The sequence below is a fragment of the Podarcis bocagei genome (assembly GCF_964188305.1).
Source record: "Podarcis bocagei genome assembly, chromosome: 1".
NCBI classification, from domain to species: Eukaryota; Metazoa; Chordata; class Lepidosauria; order Squamata; family Lacertidae; genus Podarcis; species Podarcis bocagei.
In genome coordinates, this window is record NC_138125.1 from 22,360,576 (window position 1) to 22,383,984 (window position 23,409).

A 23,409-nucleotide genomic window follows, 5' to 3' on the forward strand; every position below is an offset into this window, starting at 1 on the left:
CATGCTGGCCACATACCCAGAAGCTGTACGCCGGCTCCTTCGCCAATAAAGCAAGATGAGCGCCACAACCCCAGAGTCAGTCACGACTCTGATGGTCAGGGGTCCCTTTACCTTTATGCCTCGGTTACTCGAGCTAATGAAGTGCTGAACATTCTCTGAGGATAAAATAATAATAACAACAACAATAAAAAAACAGCCATAATTAAGCAACGGGGGTGGGGAAGAGCCCTTCCTGATAACATAACTCTTCCAAAACTCCACTCAACTTATCCCAGAGCAATAACGCTCATCTAAACCGACCATCGGATAACAACAACCAGCAGAATCGGATGCCTCATCCTGTGCTTTCCCCCACCCTTCCCACAGAGTCATGACCGCCCCAATGTAGCAACCGCAGCCTTCCCCAATGCTGGAGAGACAGCCAGGCAGGCAGCCTGATAAAAGTTCTGAAGCGAGCCCGGCGCTGAGGGATGACGTCACGGCATCATGGCCGCCCCCGTGAGGCTCCCACGTGGTGGGATTTCTCGGAAGCGTCGCTGTGCAGTGTCTGGTGGGATCTTCGCAGGGACTTTTCTCGGCGGGTGCAAACGGTTCTCGCTGGGCTGTTAAATCCGGCAAGCGCGCTGAAGTAGCCTCGGAGGCCAGCGGAGGAAGGAAGGCAAGGATTACTTTTGGCAGTCGTAGAGATTTGTGTGGTGTAATATATTTATGCATATAGATATTTCAGTGTAAGTCTCTTGGAGACCTTGGGTGACAAGCGACTAATAAGTTCAACTAATAAGAATATATAATAAGAATTTGGAAGGAGATAACCGCGTAGCAGGAAAGGACAGACGGCAGACCCCAAAGAAGCAAAATCGAGGTTGCTATTTACTGTTCTTGTAGTTTCATTACCATTTATAAGGCTGCATCCTTAAAAATGCTTGTTATTGCCGCTTTGATGCCTCGCTGTTCCTCTCAGGAGCCTAGAGTGGCACATACCTTCTCTCTTTCCTTCCTTTCTCTCCCCTCTCCCCCCCCCCCTTTAATCTCGCGACAGTAACGGTAAGATTGGTTGAGAAACGGCTGGGGAGGGGGATCAGCTGGGGTTCACCCCACTGAGCTTCATGGCGCTGTGGTGGTTTGGAGATTGTTCTCCTCAGTACTTGGAAGTAGATCCCCGGTTTTGAATAAACTTCTGAATAAAACATATTTAGGATGGCTTCCTGGTCAACTGTTAATCCGTGCAGTTGGCTGCGTGTTGGACGCAAGCTCACAACTTAATGTTGTTGCGTACCACTTTTACTGGGTGGACTGGTCAATTGGGAGGTTGCTGATTAGCAGAGATCCGAAAGTCTCTCATTCTCTGAAAACCGAACACTTACAGTTCATTTCTATTTTTTATTCTTCCTTGTCCTCTGTTCACTTGCAAATTGGTTGGGGTAAATAACATTTTCTGTTATTTATTTGTTTGCTTATTAATATATATATTATATATCAATCACAGGGGTTTACAATAATATAAAAAAATTAAAAATTTTGTTAAAATCACATGACCTTAGCATAGGTGACAGCCAAATTTGATGTGAACAATGCCCCCTCCCAAATAAATCATTGCAGGTACAGTATAGGATGGAGAAAGATGCAGCTATTTAATTTCCACCTATTGTACATCTGTTAATGTGGGTACTTATGCCTTACTTTCCCAAAGTTGCAGCCCTGTTTTAACAACTGTATGTTTAAACCTGGACACTGAATCCCACAAAAACTGTAGTTTAGGATTAGGCTTGACATGTTGGACAATTAACCATGTTAAATACTCAGATATTTGAAGTAAGCCCCTGAGCGATAGCCAGCTCATACTCTGAGTAGACCCATTGCAACCAGTGGACTTCAGTTATTTAATTCAGCATATTTCCGTGGGTCTGTTCTGAGTATGACTAACATTGAATAAAGGTGTAGAAGATCACTCTTTTATTTCAGCTCCCTAGCCCTATTGGGGGGGGGGGGGCTGGACCTAGGAGCATGGAAAAATGTACCCCCTTGGCTACCAGATGAAACTGCAGGCATTTCCAAACAGGCACACAAGCTTCTGTGAGTAAGCTGCCATCAGTTACAGAAGCCACTAGGACTGGTTCGGTTCCTCATTCAGTCATGAAGCTTATGGTGTGATGTTGGGTTAGTTGCACACAGTTTGCACAGCCTGCTTCACAGGGCTGTTCCAAGGAGAATAATGGGGAATGGGTAGTATGCTTGATAATGTGGGTCCTGTGGAGGATGGGCAGAATTAAAATAATATATCACATTTTTTAAAAAGTTGATGTCATTATTTCTTAGTACAGTGGTGGTGGTGTTTAGTCGTGTCCGACTCTTCCTGACCCCATGGACCAGAGCACGCCAGGCACTCCTGTCTTCCACTGCCTCCCGCAGTTTGGTCAAACTCATGCTGGTAGCTTCGAGAACACTATCCAACCATCTCATCCTCTGTCATCCCCTTCTCCTTGTGCCCTCCATCTTTCCCAACATCAGGGTCTTTTCCAGGGAGTCTTCTCTTCTCATGAGGTGTCCAAAGTATTGGAGTCTCAGCTTCACGATCTGTCCTTCCAGTGAGCACTCAGGGCTGATTTCCTTAAGAATGGATAGCTTTGATCTTCTTGCAGTCCATGGGACTCTCAAGAGTCTCCTCCAGCACCATAATTCAAAAGCATCAATTCTTCGGCGATCAGCCTTCTTTATGGTCCAGCTAGTGCAGTGGTACCTCTAGTTAAGAACTTAATTTGTTCCGGAGGTCCGTTCTTAACCTGAAACTGTTCTTAACCTGAAGCACCACTTTAGCTAATGGGGCCTCCTGCTGCTGCGGCGCGATTTCTGTTCTCATCCTGAAGCAAAGTTCTTAAACCGAAGTACTATTTCTGGGTTAGCGGAGTCTGTAACCTGAAGCGTCTGTAATTCAAGATACCACTGTAAGGGCCATCTAAGTGTCAAACCTGTTGATTAGCATTTGTCCTCCTGCTGTAACCTTATTGTGACCATTATGGGACTGGTCAAATGCCTGAGATAGCTCAGTCAGTACAGCATGAGACTCTTAATCTCAGGGTCATGGGTTCAAGCCCCACGTTGGGCAAAAGATCCTGCATTGCAAATTTATTTTGTATAGTTAAGCTTTTACGTCTATCTTCAGTACATTTTATTTTATTTTATTGCTACGGCCAGTGGCTGATGCAAATAAATATTATTCAGATTATGATTCCCTGCACTGCAGGGGGTTGGACTAGATGACCCTCGGGGTCCCTTTCAACTCTATGATTCTGTGAATGCCTAGCTGTATGTTTAGGATCCTTTATAAGGGAATATGCAGCTGACAGTACAAGGCACCACTTCATTTCATGTCTTCCCTTTGCAAATTTCAGAAGGAAAATTTTTATTCCTTTTGTACATGTAATCTTCTATCAGCTCTTGAGTCTAATGAATCCAGTGCCACAGCTGCCAGTTATAGCTAGCGTTGTCCATGCTTGCTGCCTGAAAGTTTTTTTTTAAAAATACAGTCACTACCAAATCTGAGAGGATTGTTGTTCAGAACAAAATATGTAGAACCAAATGTTCAAAGAACCAGGAAGAGAACACAAGCCTATGAAGGGCATATTGAGACATGTTGCTGTAGGAGTTGCTCACATGAGTGATTATTCAACTCCCCCAGCCCCCAAGATAAATGTTAACAGTAAAAGTCCTAGTAGCTGTTGTCACTTTTCATATGAATGGACTTAGCAGGCTTGTAAGGATGACTGTAAGAAGAAGGTCTGTGCTAGTTAGCCAATGTGGTGCCCTCTAAATGCTGTTGGAATAGTGGTTAGGGTGTCAGGCTAGGGAGACCAGGGTTCAAATACCCGCTCACCCATGGTCTGGAATGATTGGAGTTGTAGTCCAAAACATCTGGAATGCAGTAGGTTGGGAAACTCTGGTCTAGGGAAAGAGAGGGTCTTGGGAGGAGGTAGCATGGCGTGGGAAGCAGGGAAGGACTAGGAAAGGAGGGTGGGAATGGTCTGAATGAACTTAGGGAGGACCCAAGAGGGGAAGAGAAACTAGACTGCTGATTGCATGAAGGAGAGATGCTCATAGCTGGGAGCTGTAGAGAATTACATTTTGATTTGAAATGGCCTCATCAGATACACCTGCCTAGTCCAGTTTATAAAGATATACCCTTGCATCAAATCAAAGAAGAGGCAGAGCAAAGTAGATTTACAATTAATATTAAATTTATTGACAGTGGCAGGAATATATAGCTCAATCCTTGAAAACCACACAAATTCTGATTGGCTTAAGAAAATCTGGGACATGGTTTTAATATCCAGATTGGCTTTTTTTACAAGCAGCTATAGCAGCACAAAACAGACTTTGTTTATTAATTCTAAAAACAACAAATTTCATGATGTACTGCCATTTATCACTTTTTCTGCATTATGAGTCACTTAAAAAAAATTGCATAAAGTGTTAAAACAGTGCACAGTAGTATCCTTTTTTCTTTCATCTCTTCCTTTTGTGCAATTTCATGTTATGTACTTTATATAATGGGACGCAGGTGGTGCTGTGGGTTAAACCACAGAGCCTAGGACTTGCCGATCAGAAGGTCAGCGGTTCGAATCCCTGCGACGGGGTGAGCTCCCATTGCTCGGTCCCAGCTCCTGCCAACCTAGCAGTTCAAAAGCACCTCAAAGTGCAAGTAGATAAATAGGTACCACTCCAGCAGGAAGGTAAACGGCGTTTCCGTGCACTGCTCTGGTTTTGCCAGAAGCGGCTTAGTCATGCTGGCCATGTGACCCGGAAGCTGTACGCCGGCTCCTTCGGCCAATAAAGCGAGATGAGCGCCGCAACCCCAGAGTTGGTCATGACTGGACCTAATGGTCAGGGGCCCCTTTACCTTTACCTTTACTTTATATAATGAATTTAACTGATAGCCATTTTTGAAATATTTTCCTTTGTTCTTCTTTGAAGGTCAGTCATGAAGCTCAAGCGAGGTTCAAGTAAGTTTAAGACTCCATCCAAACTTAAGCGAAGAGGCATCAAAGTGACAGGGGCATGGAAGCCCATTGAGATTGACCCAAATCTCTTTGCCGACGAGCAACTTGGAGGCTTAGTATGCTTTGAGGAGCTTACAGATTATAAACTGGTGTCTTCCTCGAAAGCGGGAGAAGAAAATGCCAAGGAGAGAAAATCTAGTAGGAGGCCTGGAGAAGAGGAAGAACATAGCGCAATTCCCAAAAAGAAGAGGAAGAAGGAGAAGAATCTGGAACAGGAGGTGAAGAGTGGTGATGAACCCAAAGTGAAGGAACTGGTAACAACTGAGCAGGAGGCTGAATGTAAAGAGGCCACCCCTAGCTTTGAGCAGGATGAGAGAGTGGAAGGAGACACCACAATCCTGAAAAGGAAAGCGAAGAAAAAGAGGAAGAGAGAGTTGAAGAAGAAAACATGTCCTCCCCAAGATGTTGCTGAACCAGCTAAAGCTTCTAAAAAGGCTAAAAACTGGACGGCAGAAGTCCTTTCTTTATCTTCAGGTCAGGAAGTGGATATGTCTGCATGGAAAGGCCTCTTCGTTCCTAAGCCCGTTCTTCAGGCACTGAGTGAATTAGGGTTCAGTGCGCCAACTCCGATTCAGGCCCTGGCTCTGCCTTCTGCAATTCGAGATGGCATGGACATCCTTGGAGCTGCAGAGACAGGTATAACTCATTGCCACGGTGGTTGTTTTGCTTCCACTGTCCAAGTTGTGTTGATTCTGTACCTCCATAAGCAAATGAAAGAAGCATGGATTTTGGTAACTGAGCAGAAAGTACAGTGTGCTGAGAATTTCATCTTTTTCTTTTGTGGGTGAAAAATATTTGGGTGCAGGGGCTGGTGAAATTGAAGAGGGCCAACAGGACATCAGTGGTGAGGATAGGGCCGGCCCAAGACATTTTACTGCTGTAGGCAAGACCAGCAATGCCCTCTTCCCCACAACAATTTATTATTTTTATTTATTAAATTTATATAACATTCTCCATCGTAAGATCTCAAGGCAGTTCACAGAATAAAATACAAGTTAAAAGCAAAAGTGCAAATTTTCAACTTTGAAACGTGCTTTTTGAATGTAAAATTTTATATGGCAATTTCAGTGTATTAGATTTGTTGGCCTCTCTCAGCTAAATTTGGCAGGCATCAAATATGGATTCTTATAACCTGCCAATTGTCAGTAACAAATGACAGACAGCTGCACGACCACTAAGATTCAACTTGTATCTGCGTGTTTGTGTGTTTTTAAATATTCCAATCTGTTCCGAGTTGCTTTGTACTCTCTTTTTCAATCTGTGCTCTGGCTTCTAAGCCACTATGCCTAAAACAAAGCTCTATGTTTTCCTTATTCACTGTAATGGGGAACCTGTAGTGACTATAACATTTTCCCCTTTTTGGCCAAAGTGGATAAAATTTTGAGAGACAAATGCCCTTCCGGAATGCAGTGAGCCTGCCAAATTGTAGACCGATAGAGAAATTTTCATGAAGGGCGCCTCTAAAATTTGATGAATCTCAACTAAAGGAAAAGTCCATTACTTTTTTGATGTTCTGGCCAAATTGGATGCAGTTTGCAGGCATCACCACCCCTTCTGAGGGGATGAAGCCTTCTGAATTTCAGAATGAATCATAAGGTGGTGGTAGAAGGTTTACTGGTGGAGTGTGTGAGCTCCCCATGCCCCCTAAGACTTTGGGATTTTAACTTTTCTTCCCTAGAAGCGTAAGAGATCTCTACATTGTGATTGGAGTGCCCTGAGAAAATAATTATCTGTAATTCAAGCCAAGACCTGTCTGTCAACATGACAGATTGCACCCTGTCCCCTTTTGAGCTCTGGGCAACTCCCCTCTCGGTTTTGTTTCATTTTGGTGGGGAGAGAATCGTTCATTTTTTTTTGAGAGCTAAAGCTACAGAGCCATTCTCCTGATGTTGCTGAACTACAACTCCCATAATCCTCCACCATTGGCCATGCTGTCTGGGACTTACGAGATTCGTAGTTCAGCAACTGGATTCGTAGTTCAGCATCTGGAGGGCTGCAGGTTAACCACCCCTGGCTTCTTGAATTGAGAAGGTCCCAACTTCGTTTCCCCTGAATTCACATTATCTCAACACTTACTGAGGGGGAGCATTGGCGTGATAGAAGAAATGTCTGCCAATTCCCCCTTCCCTAGGTGGACTGTCTTCCAGATTCAGATGCCAGCCTGGGTGAACAACCTTTACCACAAGACCTGGGGCATATGCGCAGGGGGACTTGGTGTGGGGGGCAGGGATTAAGAGAGGCCCTCCTGTTTGCCAGTTTTCACTTGGGAAAAGTAGCTCCACTCCTTATGAGGGAAACTTCTGGGTTAGTGACTCCATATTTCTTACAGAAGGAGTTAAAATGTCAATGGCAGCAACAGATAATTGCATCACGAGAGATGAGTTGAGTAGAATGCAGTTTGTCCTTGGCCTAGTTTTCATTTCTGTGTGTGGAGAGCGCTGATCAGAGCTGTCAATTAAGACAATTCCTTTTATAGAGCTTTTTTAAAAAAGAGAGAGAGTAGAAGGAAAAATCCAACCAAGTACACATGTTGCACGTCAATAGCATTACACTGCTATGTATGTTACCTTAGGATGGTGGAAGCCTCAGAGCAGCCTTTGCACACCCAACAACAAGCAGGCCCAAAACCACTGCAATTTTTAATATATTTTTTAAGCACAGCATCCATTTTGCTTTGCGATGAGTCTTATTACAGACTAGCAGCCTGCGAAGGAACCAGTACTTTTTAAGAGTCCAAGCACTTATTTGTTGGTTTTAAAAAATATGTATCTGTTCAAAAGATTTCACAATGATTTATATTTATTAATTGCTACTGTTGAAAAGGAACCCACTGTGAAGTGCCTTGGTGAGATAAGCAACGACAGGTGCCTGCTTTAAGAAGTGCCAATTTGACTCATTATAAGGCAACTACATATATTTACATGGCTTTAATTAAGAGAGGGGACGCGGGTGGCGCTGTGGTTTAAACCACAGAGCCTAGGACTTGCCGATCAGAAGGTCGGCGGTTCGAATCCCCGTGATAGGGTGAGCTCCCGTTGCTCAGTCTCTGCTCCTGCCAACGTAGCAGTTCGAAAGCACGAAGTGCAAGTAGATAAATAGGTGTAAATAAATAGGTACTGCTCCGGCGGGAAGGTAAACGGCGTTTCCGTGCACTGCTCTGGTTTGCCAGAAGTGGATTAGTCATGCTGGCCACATGACCCGGAAACAGTACGCCGGCTCCCTCGGCCAATAAAGCGAGATGAGCGCTGCAACCCCAGAGTCGGTCACGACTGGACCTAATGGTCAGGGGTCCCTTTACCTTCCTTTAATTAAGAGAGGGAGCCCTGGCTGAGGGATAATGCATATACTTTGCATCCAGAATTTCTGAGATTCAATCCTCATCAACTTCAAGGAGCAGGAAACTGCTGAAGTAAAAGAATCCCTTGCCTGAGATCCTGGAAAAGAGCTGGCAGTCAAAGAAGAGTAGACAATACCAGACTAGTGGGGGAAATCAGCTGGTTTGGTTTCTTAATTTTAGATTTAAGCTTAGTTTTGATCATTCAACAAGTATACAAAATATTAAGAAAATTGGATGACACCAGGTAAAAAAGTTGATATGGAATTACCTGGGTACACTAGTGTATGGCAGTTTAGAAAACATTCAGAAAAGAGTAACCTGTTGAATGTTTGACTCTCATTTACACTATATATGGATGGCGTGTTTCTTGGGGTGTGGGGATGAATGGGGATGGTTTGTTATATGAGTTTTTTAAAAACAAAAATAAAGATGTGTTAAAAAGAAATGGGGTGGAGCAAGTCCCCTGTGGAAAAAAAGGTACAGAATTTGGGGCTTTTTAGTTTAGGGAAAAGGCAAAGAGAGGCAACATGGTAGAAGTTCATAAAATTACGCATGGAGAAAGTGGATAGAGGAATGCCCCCCCCCCTGCTCCTCACACTGGAACTTATCCAATGAAGCTGAATGTTGGAAGATTCAGGATGGGTAAAGAAAGTGCCTAGTTAAACTCTGGAGCTTAGTTCTGTGGGAGGCAATGATGGCCACCAGCTTGGATGGCTTTCAAAGAGGGTTGTCTAGACTCTGCCTCCATGGTTGGAGGCAGCAATGCTGGAAACCACATGGGGGGGGGGACTCTTGGGTTTGCCTGTTTCCCCCAGGCATCTGGGTGGCTGCTGTGACAAGATGCTCGACTAGTGTGATGGCTTGTATCTGCTCTTCACAATAAGCACCCTCTGCTCATTCAGAGAGGTATTTACAGTTCTTTATTTTACATATGTACAAGCAGCACATTACAATCATGCGTCCGAATCGTCCAGTTCAGATTCGGCGAGATTCGGCTTCTCCTCCAACAGAAAAGGCAGGGAAGTTTCATGGGACGTCTCTGATCCTTGCGTTTTAACCCTCTCCTTTCCTGTGCAGACGGCACAGGGACAGGCTCTCCATCTGTTCCTGAACTTCCTGTGCGGTTCGGGGGCTCTGCTTCAGCATCAGAGAGCCTTCCCGCCTCCTGGCTCTCTCCCTCTTCCCCATCCTTCCCTTCCTCTCTATCTCCCTCTGACTGTTCCCGCTCCTCAAAGGCGTACCCTGGCAACCCCGTGACAACTAGGTGGGCCATTGGCCTGATCCAGCAGGCTCCTCTTGTGTTCCTAGGTTTCTAACCTGCATTTCATTTGTCCGTGTTTAGGAAGTGGTAAGACTCTTGCTTTCGCCATTCCAATGATCCATTCCATTCTGCAGTGGCGCAAGTCAACAGGACTGGCAAGTGGAAGGGACAGCCCGCTTGACGAAGGAGAGGACGGTGAGGATGAGGTACCCGAGCAGGAAGAGAGTGTGGATACAGGAGGCTTGAGCCCTAATGGGGGTGAAGCTAGTGGCGATGGCGATGGCGACAAGTCTTTGGCAGCAGGAAACCTGAAGGTGTCGGAGGGTACAGAACGTGATCCGGGTTCCCCAAAACCTAACACTGCTGCACATAAAAACAATCCTCTTCTGGGATTGGTCTTGACTCCTACAAGAGAACTTGCTGTCCAAGTGAAACATCACATTGATGCGGTGAACAGATTCACAGGTAATGTCAATTCCTGGTAATCATAGAATTGGAAGGGACTCCATGGGTCCAACGCTCTGCAATGCAGCAATCTCAACTAAAGCCCCCATGACAGATGGCCATCCATCAATGCTATTGTTGTGGTTATTATTTCATTTGTGAATCGCTTCCTATAACACATCTAGAAGTGATTCTACAATAGAGTGAAGAGAGATGAGACAATAGCATATATAAAATCAGTTTTTATTTTCCTCTAACATACATATAAAGGTCTGTCTTCCGTTATTTTACTTTGCTGCTGAAGTACATTGCTTCAGTTTCCCTTTCCTAAAATGGAAACATGCTCTGCAGAGAAAGTTTCCTACAGTTCTCTGTCTTCTCTGCAGGGAAAGCACAGACTATGGTACTGGTATGCACAATCAGTTTCCTGAGAAAATCCTTGGTGTGTTTTTTTCTTTTCTTTTTTGAAATGCAGCTTTCTGACCTTCCTTGCTGTGAGGCTGTGTTTGAAGGTGTCTGGGCATGGCCTGTGGACATCTGAGAACCCAGAGAGGTGGTTGAGTAAGATGTCCAGTGATTGGTGGTGGCGCTTCAATGACCAGCCCGGTTCATTTTCTTACACAACTAGAAAGCCAAGATAAATTATTCAGAATAAGAGTGGTTGTTATTTGCATAATTTATACAGGTTGAGAATTCCACTTTTGGGGGGGCTCAGCATCGCATCAGTAAGGATTTTTTGAATTTTTTAAATGATCCACTACTAGGAGGAGCGCACACCATCTTGAATACGGGATAAATGCTGTTTTGGAGACGCAGGTCATCTTTGTAGTTCGTTGGTTTTTTTAAAAAAACATTGGGAAATACTTTTGTGGAGGTTTGTGCTCCTAAAAAGAGGGGAGGTAAATCCAGTGATTTCTTACAAACATGGTGCAGCATCTCATGACTTTCATGCCAGAACATTTTATGAAATATAGCTGCTGCAACAATGCTCCAGGGACCTTAATGTCCTATTGGTCTTCTGTCTTTTAGGCATTAAAGCAACCATTCTTGTTGGAGGAATGGCACCTCAGAAGCAGCAGCGAGTTCTGAAAAGGAAGCCCGAGATTGTAATCGCAACCCCGGGGCGCCTGTGGGAGCTAATACAGGAGAAGCAGCCACATCTCTCAAACCTGCGGCAACTCAGGTACTCAAGATCCCTTTTCTAATATGTCTTCCTTCTCCCAAACGAGCAAATACTATCTGGGTATTTTTAAGATCATCAGTGCTAAAGAACTTCCTGCTTAAGCAATAGTACAGAGGTAGTCAGTGTATCACCCTCCAGATGTTTTTGGACTACAGCTCCCATCAGCCCTGACCGTTGGTGGTTCTCACTGGGGCTGATGGGATTTGGAGTTCAGCAACACCAAGGGCACCATGGTTAGCCACCTCTGCAGTAAACACTTTGCAGGATCTTTCAGGGTTTTCCCTTGAAGTTCACAATTGCTGCTTTGAGAATCGGAGGACACTTATGCATGCTTGATGTTGCACTCGGACTGCTTAGCTCTGTTGCACCTGCCTGAACATACTGTGGCTCATTCAGATGAACAGCAGAGACCATGAAGCTACTATAGAACAATTGAGGTGGGTGGAGGATGGAAACGGTTTCCATAATTGGCCTGACTTACCAGATTTTCTCCTCCACCCAGCTCATGCCACGTTTCAAAGCAAATTTCCAGGCACTGGCAAGTGGCGACCAGTATTAGAAATCAGCCAGGCGCCAGGTGCATTTTGCGACTGCCGTGGGTCCAGCTGTGATCACCTGGAGATCTCTGGGGAAACCAAAATGTCACTTAGGGAATGATCTGAAATATTTTTCTTGAAGCCTGAATTTGTTGTATTCCGGATTGCTTTATTTGATGTTTCAATATGCTATAAACCGTTTTGAGATTTGTTCTTTAAAATATAAAGTGGTATAGAAATGAACAAGATGATGATGATAACAAATCCCATTGAAAAGAAATGGCGCCTAGACGTTCCATGGTAGCAACCACAACCTACATTTAAGATTTCATTTGCGGGTTAGCGGGAGTGGCATCAGTTTCACCCTGGTTCCTCCTGGGCCCGGACTACAGCTCATTCCTAGTTGCGGAGTTTCATGCTCCGGCACCAGGGGACAGGGCTGGCGTGCATCCTGGGGTGGGCAGTTGTGATGGCACCCTGCCGGAGGCGGGGCACTCCCCCCGCACTCCTCTTCCTCCACCAGTGCTCATTCCTCCCTTGGTGCGCCAAGCAGTGGCAGCAGAGGGAGTCCCTCCATTGCCAGTGCCTGGCATGCCAAGGGAATAATGACCTCCATTGGCCATAGCACTGATGGAACCTATTCTACCAGGTGCTGGCGACAGAGAGTTCCTCTGCCACCAGTGTGCTAAGGGAATAACAAGCTGCATCAGCTCTGGCACCTTACGGTCAGGAGTGGTGGCAGTTTCACCCACAGTCTACCGTCGGGTGAAGGCGCCATCATGCTCTGGCCCTCAAACCAGTCCTGGGAGATGCATTGATGCACCAGGCCTAGCGGTCGTCACTTTGCAACAGCAAAGTCCTTGAATTTGCTGGTGCAAATTCCATCAGACTTTTGTTTCCTTGCACCTTGGTTTCCCACTTTGGTATCTATACAAGCATACGGAATAAGAATCGGCTTGTGGTTCTGTTCACTCACCGCAGGCCATTGTTCTTTTCTGTGTGCGCTGTAGCAGGTAGGGCTCTTTTGAAGCGTGTCGGATCTCCTCTTATCTCAAAACGAAACGCTCTTAAAACTGTCTCTCGCGTCCGTCTGACAGGTGCCTGGTGATCGACGAAGCGGACCGGATGGTGGAGAGGGGGCATTTCGAGGAACTCTCTCAGTTGCTGGAAATGCTGAGCGACTCGCAATATAACCCAAAACGCCAGACGTTTGTCTTTTCTGCCACCCTGACTTTGATCCACCAGGCTCCAACCAGGGTTCTCCACAAGAAGAGAGCTGTCAAAATAGACAAGAAGACCAAGCTGGAAATGCTGATGGAAAAAGTTGGCATCAAGGGCAAGCCCAAAGTGATAGACTTGACCAGGAAAGAGGCCACCGTGGAGACCCTCACCGAGACCAGGATCCACTGCGATACAGAGGAGAAAGACTACTACCTGTATTATTTCCTCCTTCAGTACCCAGGCAGAACCATGGTTTTTGCAAATAGTATAGATTGCATCAAGCGGCTCACTGCCCTCCTGATGATATTGGACTGCGACCTCCTGCCTCTTCATGCAAACATGCACCAAAAGCAAAGGTTGAAAAACCTGGAGAGGTTTGCTGAACGCCCCAGGTCGGTTTCTCTCTCTCTCTCTTTCTCTCTCTCTCTCTCCCCCCCCCCCTTTGGTTTATTTTATCAATTAAGATCATGCCGCTTTTCAAAAGTGGATTGCTTGAATTGACAAAAACACAATGAGAACAAGAACGGAGTAATGCGCCGCAGCACAATTAGCAAGTAAACGCTGAAAAACTTACCAGAATTTAAAGCTGGGTGAAACTTTTAAGGGGAAAAGTAATAACGACTCGCCTAAAGCTTAAAACGGAGGGATCCAATTTGGGAAGGAGTTCTTTGTGGGAAGCATGGGGGCCGCAGTAGAGAAGGCCCTTTCTTAAGTCCCAACCAGCTACACCTGCAGTGGAGGTAGGACACAGAGCAAGGCCTTTGATATTGAACACAGTTGAATGACAGGATCCAATAGCGTGGCCTCCGTTACCCATGCTCTGCTAACCTCCTGTGCAGATTGCTGCAGTGCATTCTACATGGGGCTTCCCTTGAAGATGGTTCAGAAGCTGCAGCAGTGGAATGCAGTAGCTCTGGGCAGGGCAGAGCTGCCGGAGAAAGGCACATCGCTCCAATTTTGAGAGCACTGCACTGGGTGCTGGGGAGATACTGGGCCCAATTCTAGGTATTGGAACTAGTGTGCAAGGCCTTAAATGGGTACTTGAAGAAGCCATATTTTCCATATGCCGCAACCCATAATTTGCGGTGGAGGGCAGACACCCTGAAAGCAGTGGCAAGGAGGATGAGAGTGCACAAGAGGGCTTTCTCTGTAGTGGCCCACCACGTTTAGAACCCCTCCTGAAGGTAATGGTGCAGTCCCCATCCCCTAGCTGTGCTTGGGAGGAATTCGAAGGCAGTTCTATTTATCCAGGCCTTTGGGAGGGGATTGGCAATGTTAGGCTGAGGGGTATCATGCCTTTCATTTTAATTCTTGTGTCCTGGATACTGTGTGGTTTGATGTGGTGCTGTTGACTTCCTTGGGGACTCTTCAGGGAGGAACGTCAAGCTGTCAATTAAAGAACAGGAGGTGGACCTTCGAATACCTTTAGGGCTTTGTCAGTAAGAATGGGAACATTTATTGAATGATTTGATCTCGGCACAGTTCACGGAATAAAATACAAAATAATTAAAAACTAAACAGCAAAACAATAACACACCCCCCCTTCCCAAAGGCACATTTAAAAGGCTATAGAATATTAATCAGCCCAAGGCCTGGTTGAACAGAAACGTTTTCTCCTGGCGCCTAAAATATATAATAATAATAATAATAATAATAATAATAATAATAATAATAATAATAATAATAATACTTTTTATTTATATCCCACCCTCCCCAGCCAAAACCGGGCTCAGAGCGGCTAACAACAGTAAAAATAACACCATTTTCATAAAATCACAATCAATTAATTGAAATACATTCTAAAATCAATTCAGAATCAAATTAATGGCAGCCATTGGGCTAGAGTTCTATGTGGATTACAGAAGGCGAGAGGGGGGTCAGACTGTTCCTTGGCCAAAGATCTGGTGGAACAACTCTGTCTTGCAGGCTCTGCGGAAAGATGTCAATTCCCGGAGGGCCCTAGTCTCTTGTGACAGAGCGTTCCACCAGATCGGGGCCATGGCCAAAAAAGCCCTGGCTCTGGTTGAGGCCAGCCTAACCTCCCTGTGACCCGGGATCTCCAAGTTGTTTTTGTTTGAAGACCGTAAGTTCCTCCCTGGGACATACCAGGAGAGGCGGTCCCGTAGGTACGAGGGTCCTAGGCCATATAGGGCTTTAAAGGTAAAACCAGCACCTTAAACCTGATCCTGTACTCCACTAGGAGCCAGTGCAGCTGGTACAGCACTGAGTGAAGGTGCCTGGCAAACCTTACCTGGAAGAACATACCACAATTGGGGAGCCACTACAGAGAAGACCCGTTCTCGTGTTGCCGCCCTCTGGACCTCACCTGGAGGAAGCACACGAAGAAGGGCCTCAGATGCTGAACACAGGGGGAGAGGCAGCCCTTGAAGTATTGCAGTCCTGAGCATTTGAATTGCTCCCACAAACAAAACTACCAACCAGTGCAGACAAAGCAAGAATCTATGATGTGTAGTTGTCACACACACTGTATAGCTTTGATTAACGGCTAGTTGTCCTGGAAGACTGGCTAGAGAAGGGGTGAGAGCTAGCGGGCCTCAACTTCACACATGAAAGTCGGCATCACACAGTGTTTTGCGGCTGCACACGCAGTGTGTGTAAACCACCTTTCTTTTGCCTCTAGGGTGGCAACTAGAGAGCCAGGCGGCAGCAGCACCTCCCTCAGGGCCACTGGAATTGGGCCAGGCATCTTTTCCCCCCTAGACTCCTAGTGTACAGGACAGCTGTTTTGTGCAGGGGAGTAAGCAAACTTAACGTGAGTTGGAGCGACTGACGTGGGTTGGATGTTTGGTTTCCTTAGCAAATGCTGCTCAAGGCAGCGAGCAGCAGTAACGTACTCCTGAAATCAAATGATAAATTGCAATGAAACGAAAAAGATACAAAGTAAAAAAAAACCCAAGGCAGGTAAAACTTCATAAAAGACAAATTAGACTTATTTACATAGTGTGGGTAGGAGAACTGAAAATAATGCCAATATATTTCACATCTGGTTTCAGATAGTACATGGGTAGACGAGTCTAAAAAGCCCAGAACACACATTTTCACAGTCCTCTAGCAGCTATGGTGGCTCAGTTACTAGAAGTAGTTTATTTAGCATTAACTATGGAAGTATATGTGACGCGAGTGGCGCTGTGGATTAAACCACAGAGCCTAGGACTTGCCGATCAGAAGGTCGGCGGTTCGAATCCCTGCGACAGGGTGAGCTCCCGTTGCTCGGTCCCAGCTCCTGCCAACCTAGCAGTTCGAAAGCACCTCAAAGTGCAAGTAGATAAATAGGTACCGTTCTGGCGGGAAGGTAAATGGCGCTTCCGTGCACTGCTCTGGTTTGCCAGAAGCGGCTTAATCATGCTGGCCACATGACCCGGAAACTGTACGCCGGCTCCCTCGGCCAATAATGCGAGATGAGCGCTGCAACCCCAGAGTCGGTCACGACTGGACCTAATGGTCAGGGGTCCCTTTACCTTTACCTTATGGAACTTTATACTTGATTCTGACCAAACTAAGCCTCCTAGAGCATGATTTGCATCAGAAGGCTTAGTTTGGTCAGAATCGGGTATAAGATCTATCGCTAAATACATCGCTTCTGGTAGATGAGCCACCATAGCATAGCTGTCAACATTTCCCTTTTTTTAAAGGGAAATTCTCTTATTCCGAATAGGATTCATCACAAGAAAAGGGAAAAATTGACAGCTATGCACCGTGGCTGCTAGAGGGCCGTGAAAATTTGTGTCCAGGGCTTTTTCAGAGCTTGGGAGCAGCCATCAAGAAGGCTCTCTACTGAACATTTGCCCTGTGTGCTTCAGATGCCTCCCCCATAGATCTTAAAACCTGTGCAGGCTGACATGGAAGAAGCCTTTCAGATAACCTTACTCCCAAGACTTGCAGGCAAAAACTAGCGGTCTGAATTGTAACCGGAAACAAACCAGTAGCCCCTGAAGGTTTCTCCACCCATCCTTCACAGGCTAAGTAAAGCAGTCTTAAATAGATAGGTTATCTTCTTTTTTGTCCCTTTTGTCTTTCTTTTCATTCTGCAGTACTTATGACACAGCCCTATTTTGCTTATGTTACTGTATCTGGCCTTCTGGTAATACTGAATTCAGTGTTAATGCACTTAAGGGACACTTTAGGGAGCTCCCCCCCCCCTTTCCTTAATAAAACAACCATTGTCTCCACTTCTGCAATTTCAGCTGTGCCCTCTTGACAACAGATGTTGCCGCTCGTGGTCTTGACATTCCTCACGTGCAGCATGTCATACATTACCAGGTACCAGAACAAAATGTACTTCTGTTCTCTGTTCATGAATTTGTAATACATTGATGGCTGGCGGTAAATTGAAGACCACAAGCGAGCTTCGTGGCCTGTCTTTGGGTTGTAACACAGAAGAAGAAAGAGAGGCATGGTGGATTGGTTTAAATCAAGATGATTTCAGTTACCAGGGAGGCAGGGAAGCTGATTTAAATCATTGATTTAAGGGGGATTGAAAATCAAGTTTTCCATTTATACTTCATGGTGCAAATTTAGCTCTTAATTGCAACTGAATAGGTTATTATTTACACTGTTTTTTAATTCTTAAAGCCAAGGTGTGTGTCTGTTTGTTGCACTGTATATAACAAAGGCACACTCCTCCATTGCCTTCCAAGACAGATGTCCACAATATAATTTATATGTTTTCCATTCTTCTACCTATAGATGGACTGTCATTAAAATATTCCCATGTAGGTTCTCAAGACTAGTAGTCTGTTAGGTAAACTTAAGAGAATGTAGGAACAGACACACTTGGACCTTATGAGTGTTGCTCCTTTCTGCTTTATTCTGCTGTTGCTCAGCCCTGCAGAAATGATTTTTTTGGTTAGTAGCATTGTTTGTAACTGTGGCATGTGCCAACCAGCCTGTCGTTTCAGATATCTCTGACATTTCTGGGCTTGCACATAATTGTGGAATCCAATATCTCCCAAGAGTTAGCGCACATTGAGATAAACTGAAACAGTGCCATAGTAGGTGTGAAATTGCTTGCTGCTGGGGAGCGCTATGCGTTGTTCTCTTTTGGTGTACTTCAGACCCGTTCCCACAGAAGTGCTTAATCTCTTTCGCTGTTGCAGGTTCCTCGCACCTCTGAGATTTACGTGCACAGAAGCGGCAGGACCGCCAGAGCTGCCAATGAGGGCCTGAGCTTGCTTCTGATTGGCCCAAGTGACATGATGAATTTCAAAAGGATTTACAAGACACTGGGGAAGAACGAAGAGCTTCCTTTTTTCCCCGTCGAAACAAAATGCATGACGGCAATCAAGGTGAAATAGATCTTTCCTTTGAAAGTAGTGTGTTCGTGGTTTTTATTTTATTTCTCAACCGCAGCGCTTTTCACAGTTGCTCAAGGCTTCGTAACAGATGTCTGTTCCTAACACCTGATTTTGGAACTTGGTTGGGAAGTGAGATCTGGAACAGTGGTTCTGACTGAGATGGCTGTTCATGAGCCAAGCTTGCTGTAATTTTTTTTGCTTTAAAAAATGCTTCTAGCAAGTGCGCTGGTAGAGGAGAGACAGAGTGATCCATCCCTTCTCTGCCAGTCAACATATTAGCCCGCATTAATGTCCTGGTCACCTGTGACAAGTTGTTGAAAGCAAGGTGGCATAAAGTTGGGTATAGAATCATAGAATTGTAGAATTGGAAGGGATCCCACGGGTCATCTAGTCCAACCCCCTGCAATGCAGGAATCTAAACCAAAGCATCCATGACAGATATGTGCTACTGCACTCGAGTAGAGCCAGGGTTCAGCTTCTTCAGTGCTCATCTCTCCTTTAGATCTTGCCAGCCAGGGTTGGAAGACCAGAAAAGAAGACATTATGTTATCACAAGTAGAGGAAAGACAAGAGGAGAGCAGGAGTTATGTGGAGACATTAAAATCAAAGCTGTTTTTAATGAGCTTAGTTTTCAGTAGTTGATTGCAGGTAATGAATGTTTTTCAGGACTAATTTTTCCTTTATTTGGCTGCTTAAGAATTTCAAATTGCTCATCACCCTGCTGTCACTTCTGCGGCTTTAATAATTTAATCCCTTATTAAATATGGAATATAGGCATAGATAAATCACCATGTCCCATTTGCAGACTTGCGTGGGACTTTCTTTGGTGCCTACATTCTAAGCTCTTAATGTTGGCAGCGCCCTGCCAGATCTCATTTTTCATCTAGAACATTCATCTAGCAGAATGGTTGAATTAAAATGTGTTGAAAGCTAAGGGCAAAAGACTTTGTGAATTGCTCTGGTGGTTCTGATATAACTTAGTGGAGCATAATCGCTTCCATTGCTTTGCATTGTAGAAAAGGCTCCTTTAGGAGGATAAGCAGAATATAAATTCAATTAATAAAATAACAGTGAAAAATAAATATATTTCCCCTCCAGTTTCTTTGTCATTTTCCTTGTTTTGAATGCTATGTAATTTGAAGCTGGGTCTATATTATTTTTTTCTGTCTGTTTTGAGGTGGTAGCTTGCTCCATCCCAAATGTTTTGGGTAACAAAATAGAGGAAGCAGCAGTAGTCTTACAAATAATTTTCCAATCTTTTTATTAATAATTGCAGTTGAACAAAAGTCCAGTTAAACCACTGAAACATAGGATATGTTTATATGCACAGAGCTTGGTTGACTTAAGTTACACTGTACCCAAACTTCTTAAGGCGAGCTTGTACATCACCATGTTACAAGTGGAAGATAACTAATTGTTGTCGTTGGGGAAAGCTTTTCTAATTCAGAATTGTTGGCTTCCTCCTTCCCCATTTGAGTCTGCTGATGTTCCATAAAAGACCAATGTAAGGCATGCTGGAGCTTAAGTTTAATGTACTTAGACCCCCTTTCCATTTTGGCCTAATGGCAGTCTGCAAAACAAGGTAGCCGGACAAACTAGCCCATGATTTACCCAAGATCACCCAGTGAACTTTGCAACTGAGTGCCAGTTCCAACCCAGGTGGTCTCCTCATTCCAAGTCAGCTTGACCCCTTTGTAAGCCAGTAATGTTTGTAGACTGAGGTCCAAGGGTTACTTTACAAACCATCACCTTGAAGTATGTCCAGAAGATAACAGGGATGGCAAAATTTAGGGAGTAATGGTTAACCTAGGGTCCCATGAGTTCATTAGAATTCGTGAATTCCTTACAAAGGCAAAGTGTGTGAAAGCTTTTTCATCTCCCCTGCTATTATGAGAGAAGCAATCTAACAAGGTGAAGGGCAGGTAATTAAAATATTAATAATGATAATAATAACAATGGCCAGAAACATCCACAGACCTGTACCATCTATTTGTTGAAGAAAAAGCAATTATGAAAGTCCCACCCAGTGAAAACAGTGCCATGTCTAACTTAGCCCTTATATTGCCTTTGTCCATGTACTGCTTTGAGTGCCCACATCCTGTCCCTGCATAACCTCACTGTGCTTCATTGCAGGAGCGGGTGAACTTGGCAAGAAAGATTGAGAAGGTGGAATATTTCAACAGCCGAGCGAAGCAGCACAACTCATGGCTCCAGCAAGCTGCAGAAGCACTGGAGCTTGATTTAGATGATGATGAGCTAATAGGCAAGTAGCAGTCAAGTGTGTGTGTGTGTGTGTGTGTGTGTGTGTGTGTGTGTGTTTGGGCTTGGGAGGGAGGAACCACCCCGAGAAAGGTGTAATAAGGGGCATATCTCCTGCATGCAGCAATGAAGGCAATAACCTGGGTACTCTCACACATCTAAAGAGCTCTATTTATGGACTCTTGTATTTATCTAAAATGCATTTGGAAAACGTTTGAGGTTGCATACAAGTTGGGCAGTGGGGGGAGAGCAGGTAAGGCATAAGCTTCATTCAAACTCAGCAAGAGTGGGCACAGCTTAGCGCTAGTTCAGACATTCAGAAAAAGAAAAAGCTGCACTAGAGAGCCAGTGTGGTGTAGTGGTTAAGAGCGGTAGTCTCGTAATCTGGGGAACTGGGTTTGCGTCTCCGCTCCTCCACATGCAGCTGCTGGGTGACCTTGGGCTAGTCACACTTCTTTGAAGTCTCTCAGCCTCACTCACCTCACAGAGTGTTTGGTGTGGGGGAGGAAGGGAAAGGAGAATGTTAGCCGCTTTGAGACTCCTTTGGGTAGTGATAAAGCGGGATATCAAATCCAAACTCTTCTTCTTCTTCTTCTTCTGCAAACCTCAGTAATGCCAGTCTCATATTTTAATGCTTCCTGAAGGATCAATGCACTTGGAGTCCAAGTGCAGCAGATGTTCATGTTTCATCTTGCCTAGGCAAGATTAAAGAGGAGTGGTTTGCCTGGTGCCTAAAGGTGTACAATGAATCTTGTTTTACATGTCATCATTTAACTATTGGGAGTCAGAAACCCTTAACTATGTACTGTAAATTGTCCAGTGATCTATCAGTAGATTTCCCTATGCTTTTCACCAGCCCCCATCTTTAAGTAACAAAACGTCTAGAACCCCTCTTGATTATTTGTGCTGGGATTTATGTTTCCCCCCTCCCTGTGTGTGTGTCTACAGGAGGCCGACCCGACGAGCAAAATGAGAGTGAAAAACAGAAGATGCTAAAGGGGATGAAGAAACATCTGAAACACTTGCTCTCTCAGTCCGTTTTTAAAAGCTTGATGAAGACCAAATACCCAACTCAGTCTGGGAAACTGCTCTTGTCCGATATTTCGGAAGAACGTTCTCAGTCTGCGTTGGACACCATGTCAAAAGCAAAAGCGAAGAAGAAGATGAAGAAGAAACCACAGCAAAATGCATAGAAGTTAAAGAAGTGATGGGACATTTCGGGGGTGCAGGATAAGGAACACTTAATTCTCCCCTTCTCAGCCACTGGATATTCAGACTCCTTTTAAGCACAGACCTGTTCTAGAATGATTGCTGCTTCCTCTCCTGTTGCTGCTCTCAAGTCAGTCAACATGCATGTACAGACACCCACCCACATGGTCCTTCTTGGTGCTGAGTTTACTTGACATGCAGGTGGTGTCCAGTGTCTTGAGTTTTGTGTAAAACATGCCACCTGAAAGAACCAGGTGAGTGGAAATCATTGCATGTGATTGGGGTTGTGTGGAAGCAACTGCAGAGGTAGCAGTGAGCCCAGAGGAGCAGGTAAGCATAAATGTGTGTGTATCAGTTCTGTATCCTTTTAATCAAGTTCATTTATTCATTTAAGTTGCAGGGTGTTGCAGGGCATTGCATATGCGTTTCTAAAGAAAACCCTATGTTTGTAATTCTTCGAATTTTGCATTAGCATTTGATGCTTTAAATCGTAGCAGCCGTGGGGAATCTTCTCTTCTGCGGAAAGAAGAAACTAAAACATGTTGGGGGGGGGGAAATAGACTGTACCCTAAAGTAAATTAGAGAATGAATTTCTTCCTGTTCTTAACTTGCCCAGCTGAAGTCTTTATTAAAATATTTGTAAAACTTTTTCTTAGCATTTTTATTACACACAAAGCACATAAAACGGCGGCAATGAGACAATATTGGCCTTTCCAATACATCCAGTGGTTGTGGGAGAAGAAGGTACAGCCCATCTTTCTCTTTTTGCTGTTCAGGAAAATCCCTGATCCACTGGAGAGGTGGGTTTGTTTGCTTGTTTACAGAAAGATCAGGGGGAAGGGTAGCTTTATGGAGGCGTTCGAAAGCAAATTACATTTTCAGAATTCATTGCCCTCAGCAACTTAGAAACTTCATGCAGGAAATCAGTTCAAGTAAGTTATGTATATTTCTAGTTTGCAATGGAAAATTACTGACTGAAAAACAGGTGGGTAGGAGGATAAGCACGACTATCCTGCTTGACAGTCTTTACAAGATCATTTGGTTACATATATGCTCTACCACTCACAACTTTGGAATAGTTTACCAAAATTTCTTTGTGTTACAGCTGTTTCCTACCTGAAGAAAGATGTATACCTTTCTCAAACTCAGGGGATATTTCTATTATTATTTGTGTTAGCCAGCTGCCCTGGAGGCTCTGTGAAGCTATATTCAGTAATAAAATAATAATTAAATGAAATTCATTCAAGACACAAGGAGCTTGCACGTAAAACTGCCTTGTGGGATGGCTTCAGGAAAAGAAAAGGCTAAGGAGTAAATCCTGCACAAATCCAGAGTTGAGTCCCTATAATGCTTGGATGACGCCTTGTATGCCTCATTCCAGCAACTCCTGCAGTCAAGCTGGTGCCAAATGTACTGCTCTGCTTTCCTTTGGTCCACATCAGTGAGGCTGAGAGAGGGGTCTTGTCTTCTGGGCAGCCCAGAACCTCCCTACGCACTGCCCAGGCTTGCACTTCGGAGGGGTCACTTTGGTGCTGCTAACACAGCAAAAACAACGCAGGCGACTGCAGTTCTGAGGTACTGGTCTCTGCA

General features: G+C 44.7%; 1 protein-coding gene across 4 annotated transcripts; it reads left to right on the plus strand.

The window, feature by feature from the left end:
• Positions 1-433: 433 nt before the first annotated feature.
• DDX24 (DEAD-box helicase 24) lies at positions 434-22,467 on the plus strand. Of its 4 annotated transcripts, none has more exons than XM_081172938.1 (9): positions 434-550; positions 4,969-5,690; positions 9,734-10,117; positions 11,126-11,279; positions 12,913-13,428; positions 17,242-17,317; positions 18,154-18,342; positions 20,485-20,614; positions 21,559-22,467. In XM_081172938.1, exons 1-9 carry the CDS (start codon positions 471-473, stop codon positions 21,801-21,803), a joined length of 2,496 nt encoding a protein of 831 aa, XP_081029064.1. In that variant the 5' UTR covers positions 434-470; the 3' UTR covers positions 21,804-22,467. The 4 variants fall into 4 exon arrangements, with proteins under 4 accessions (XP_081029064.1, XP_081029065.1, XP_081029067.1 ...); XM_081172939.1 differs by having other exon boundaries at positions 530-658; XM_081172941.1 differs by lacking the exon at positions 434-550 and adding an exon at positions 839-862.
• The last annotated feature ends 942 nt before the right edge of the window (positions 22,468-23,409 follow it).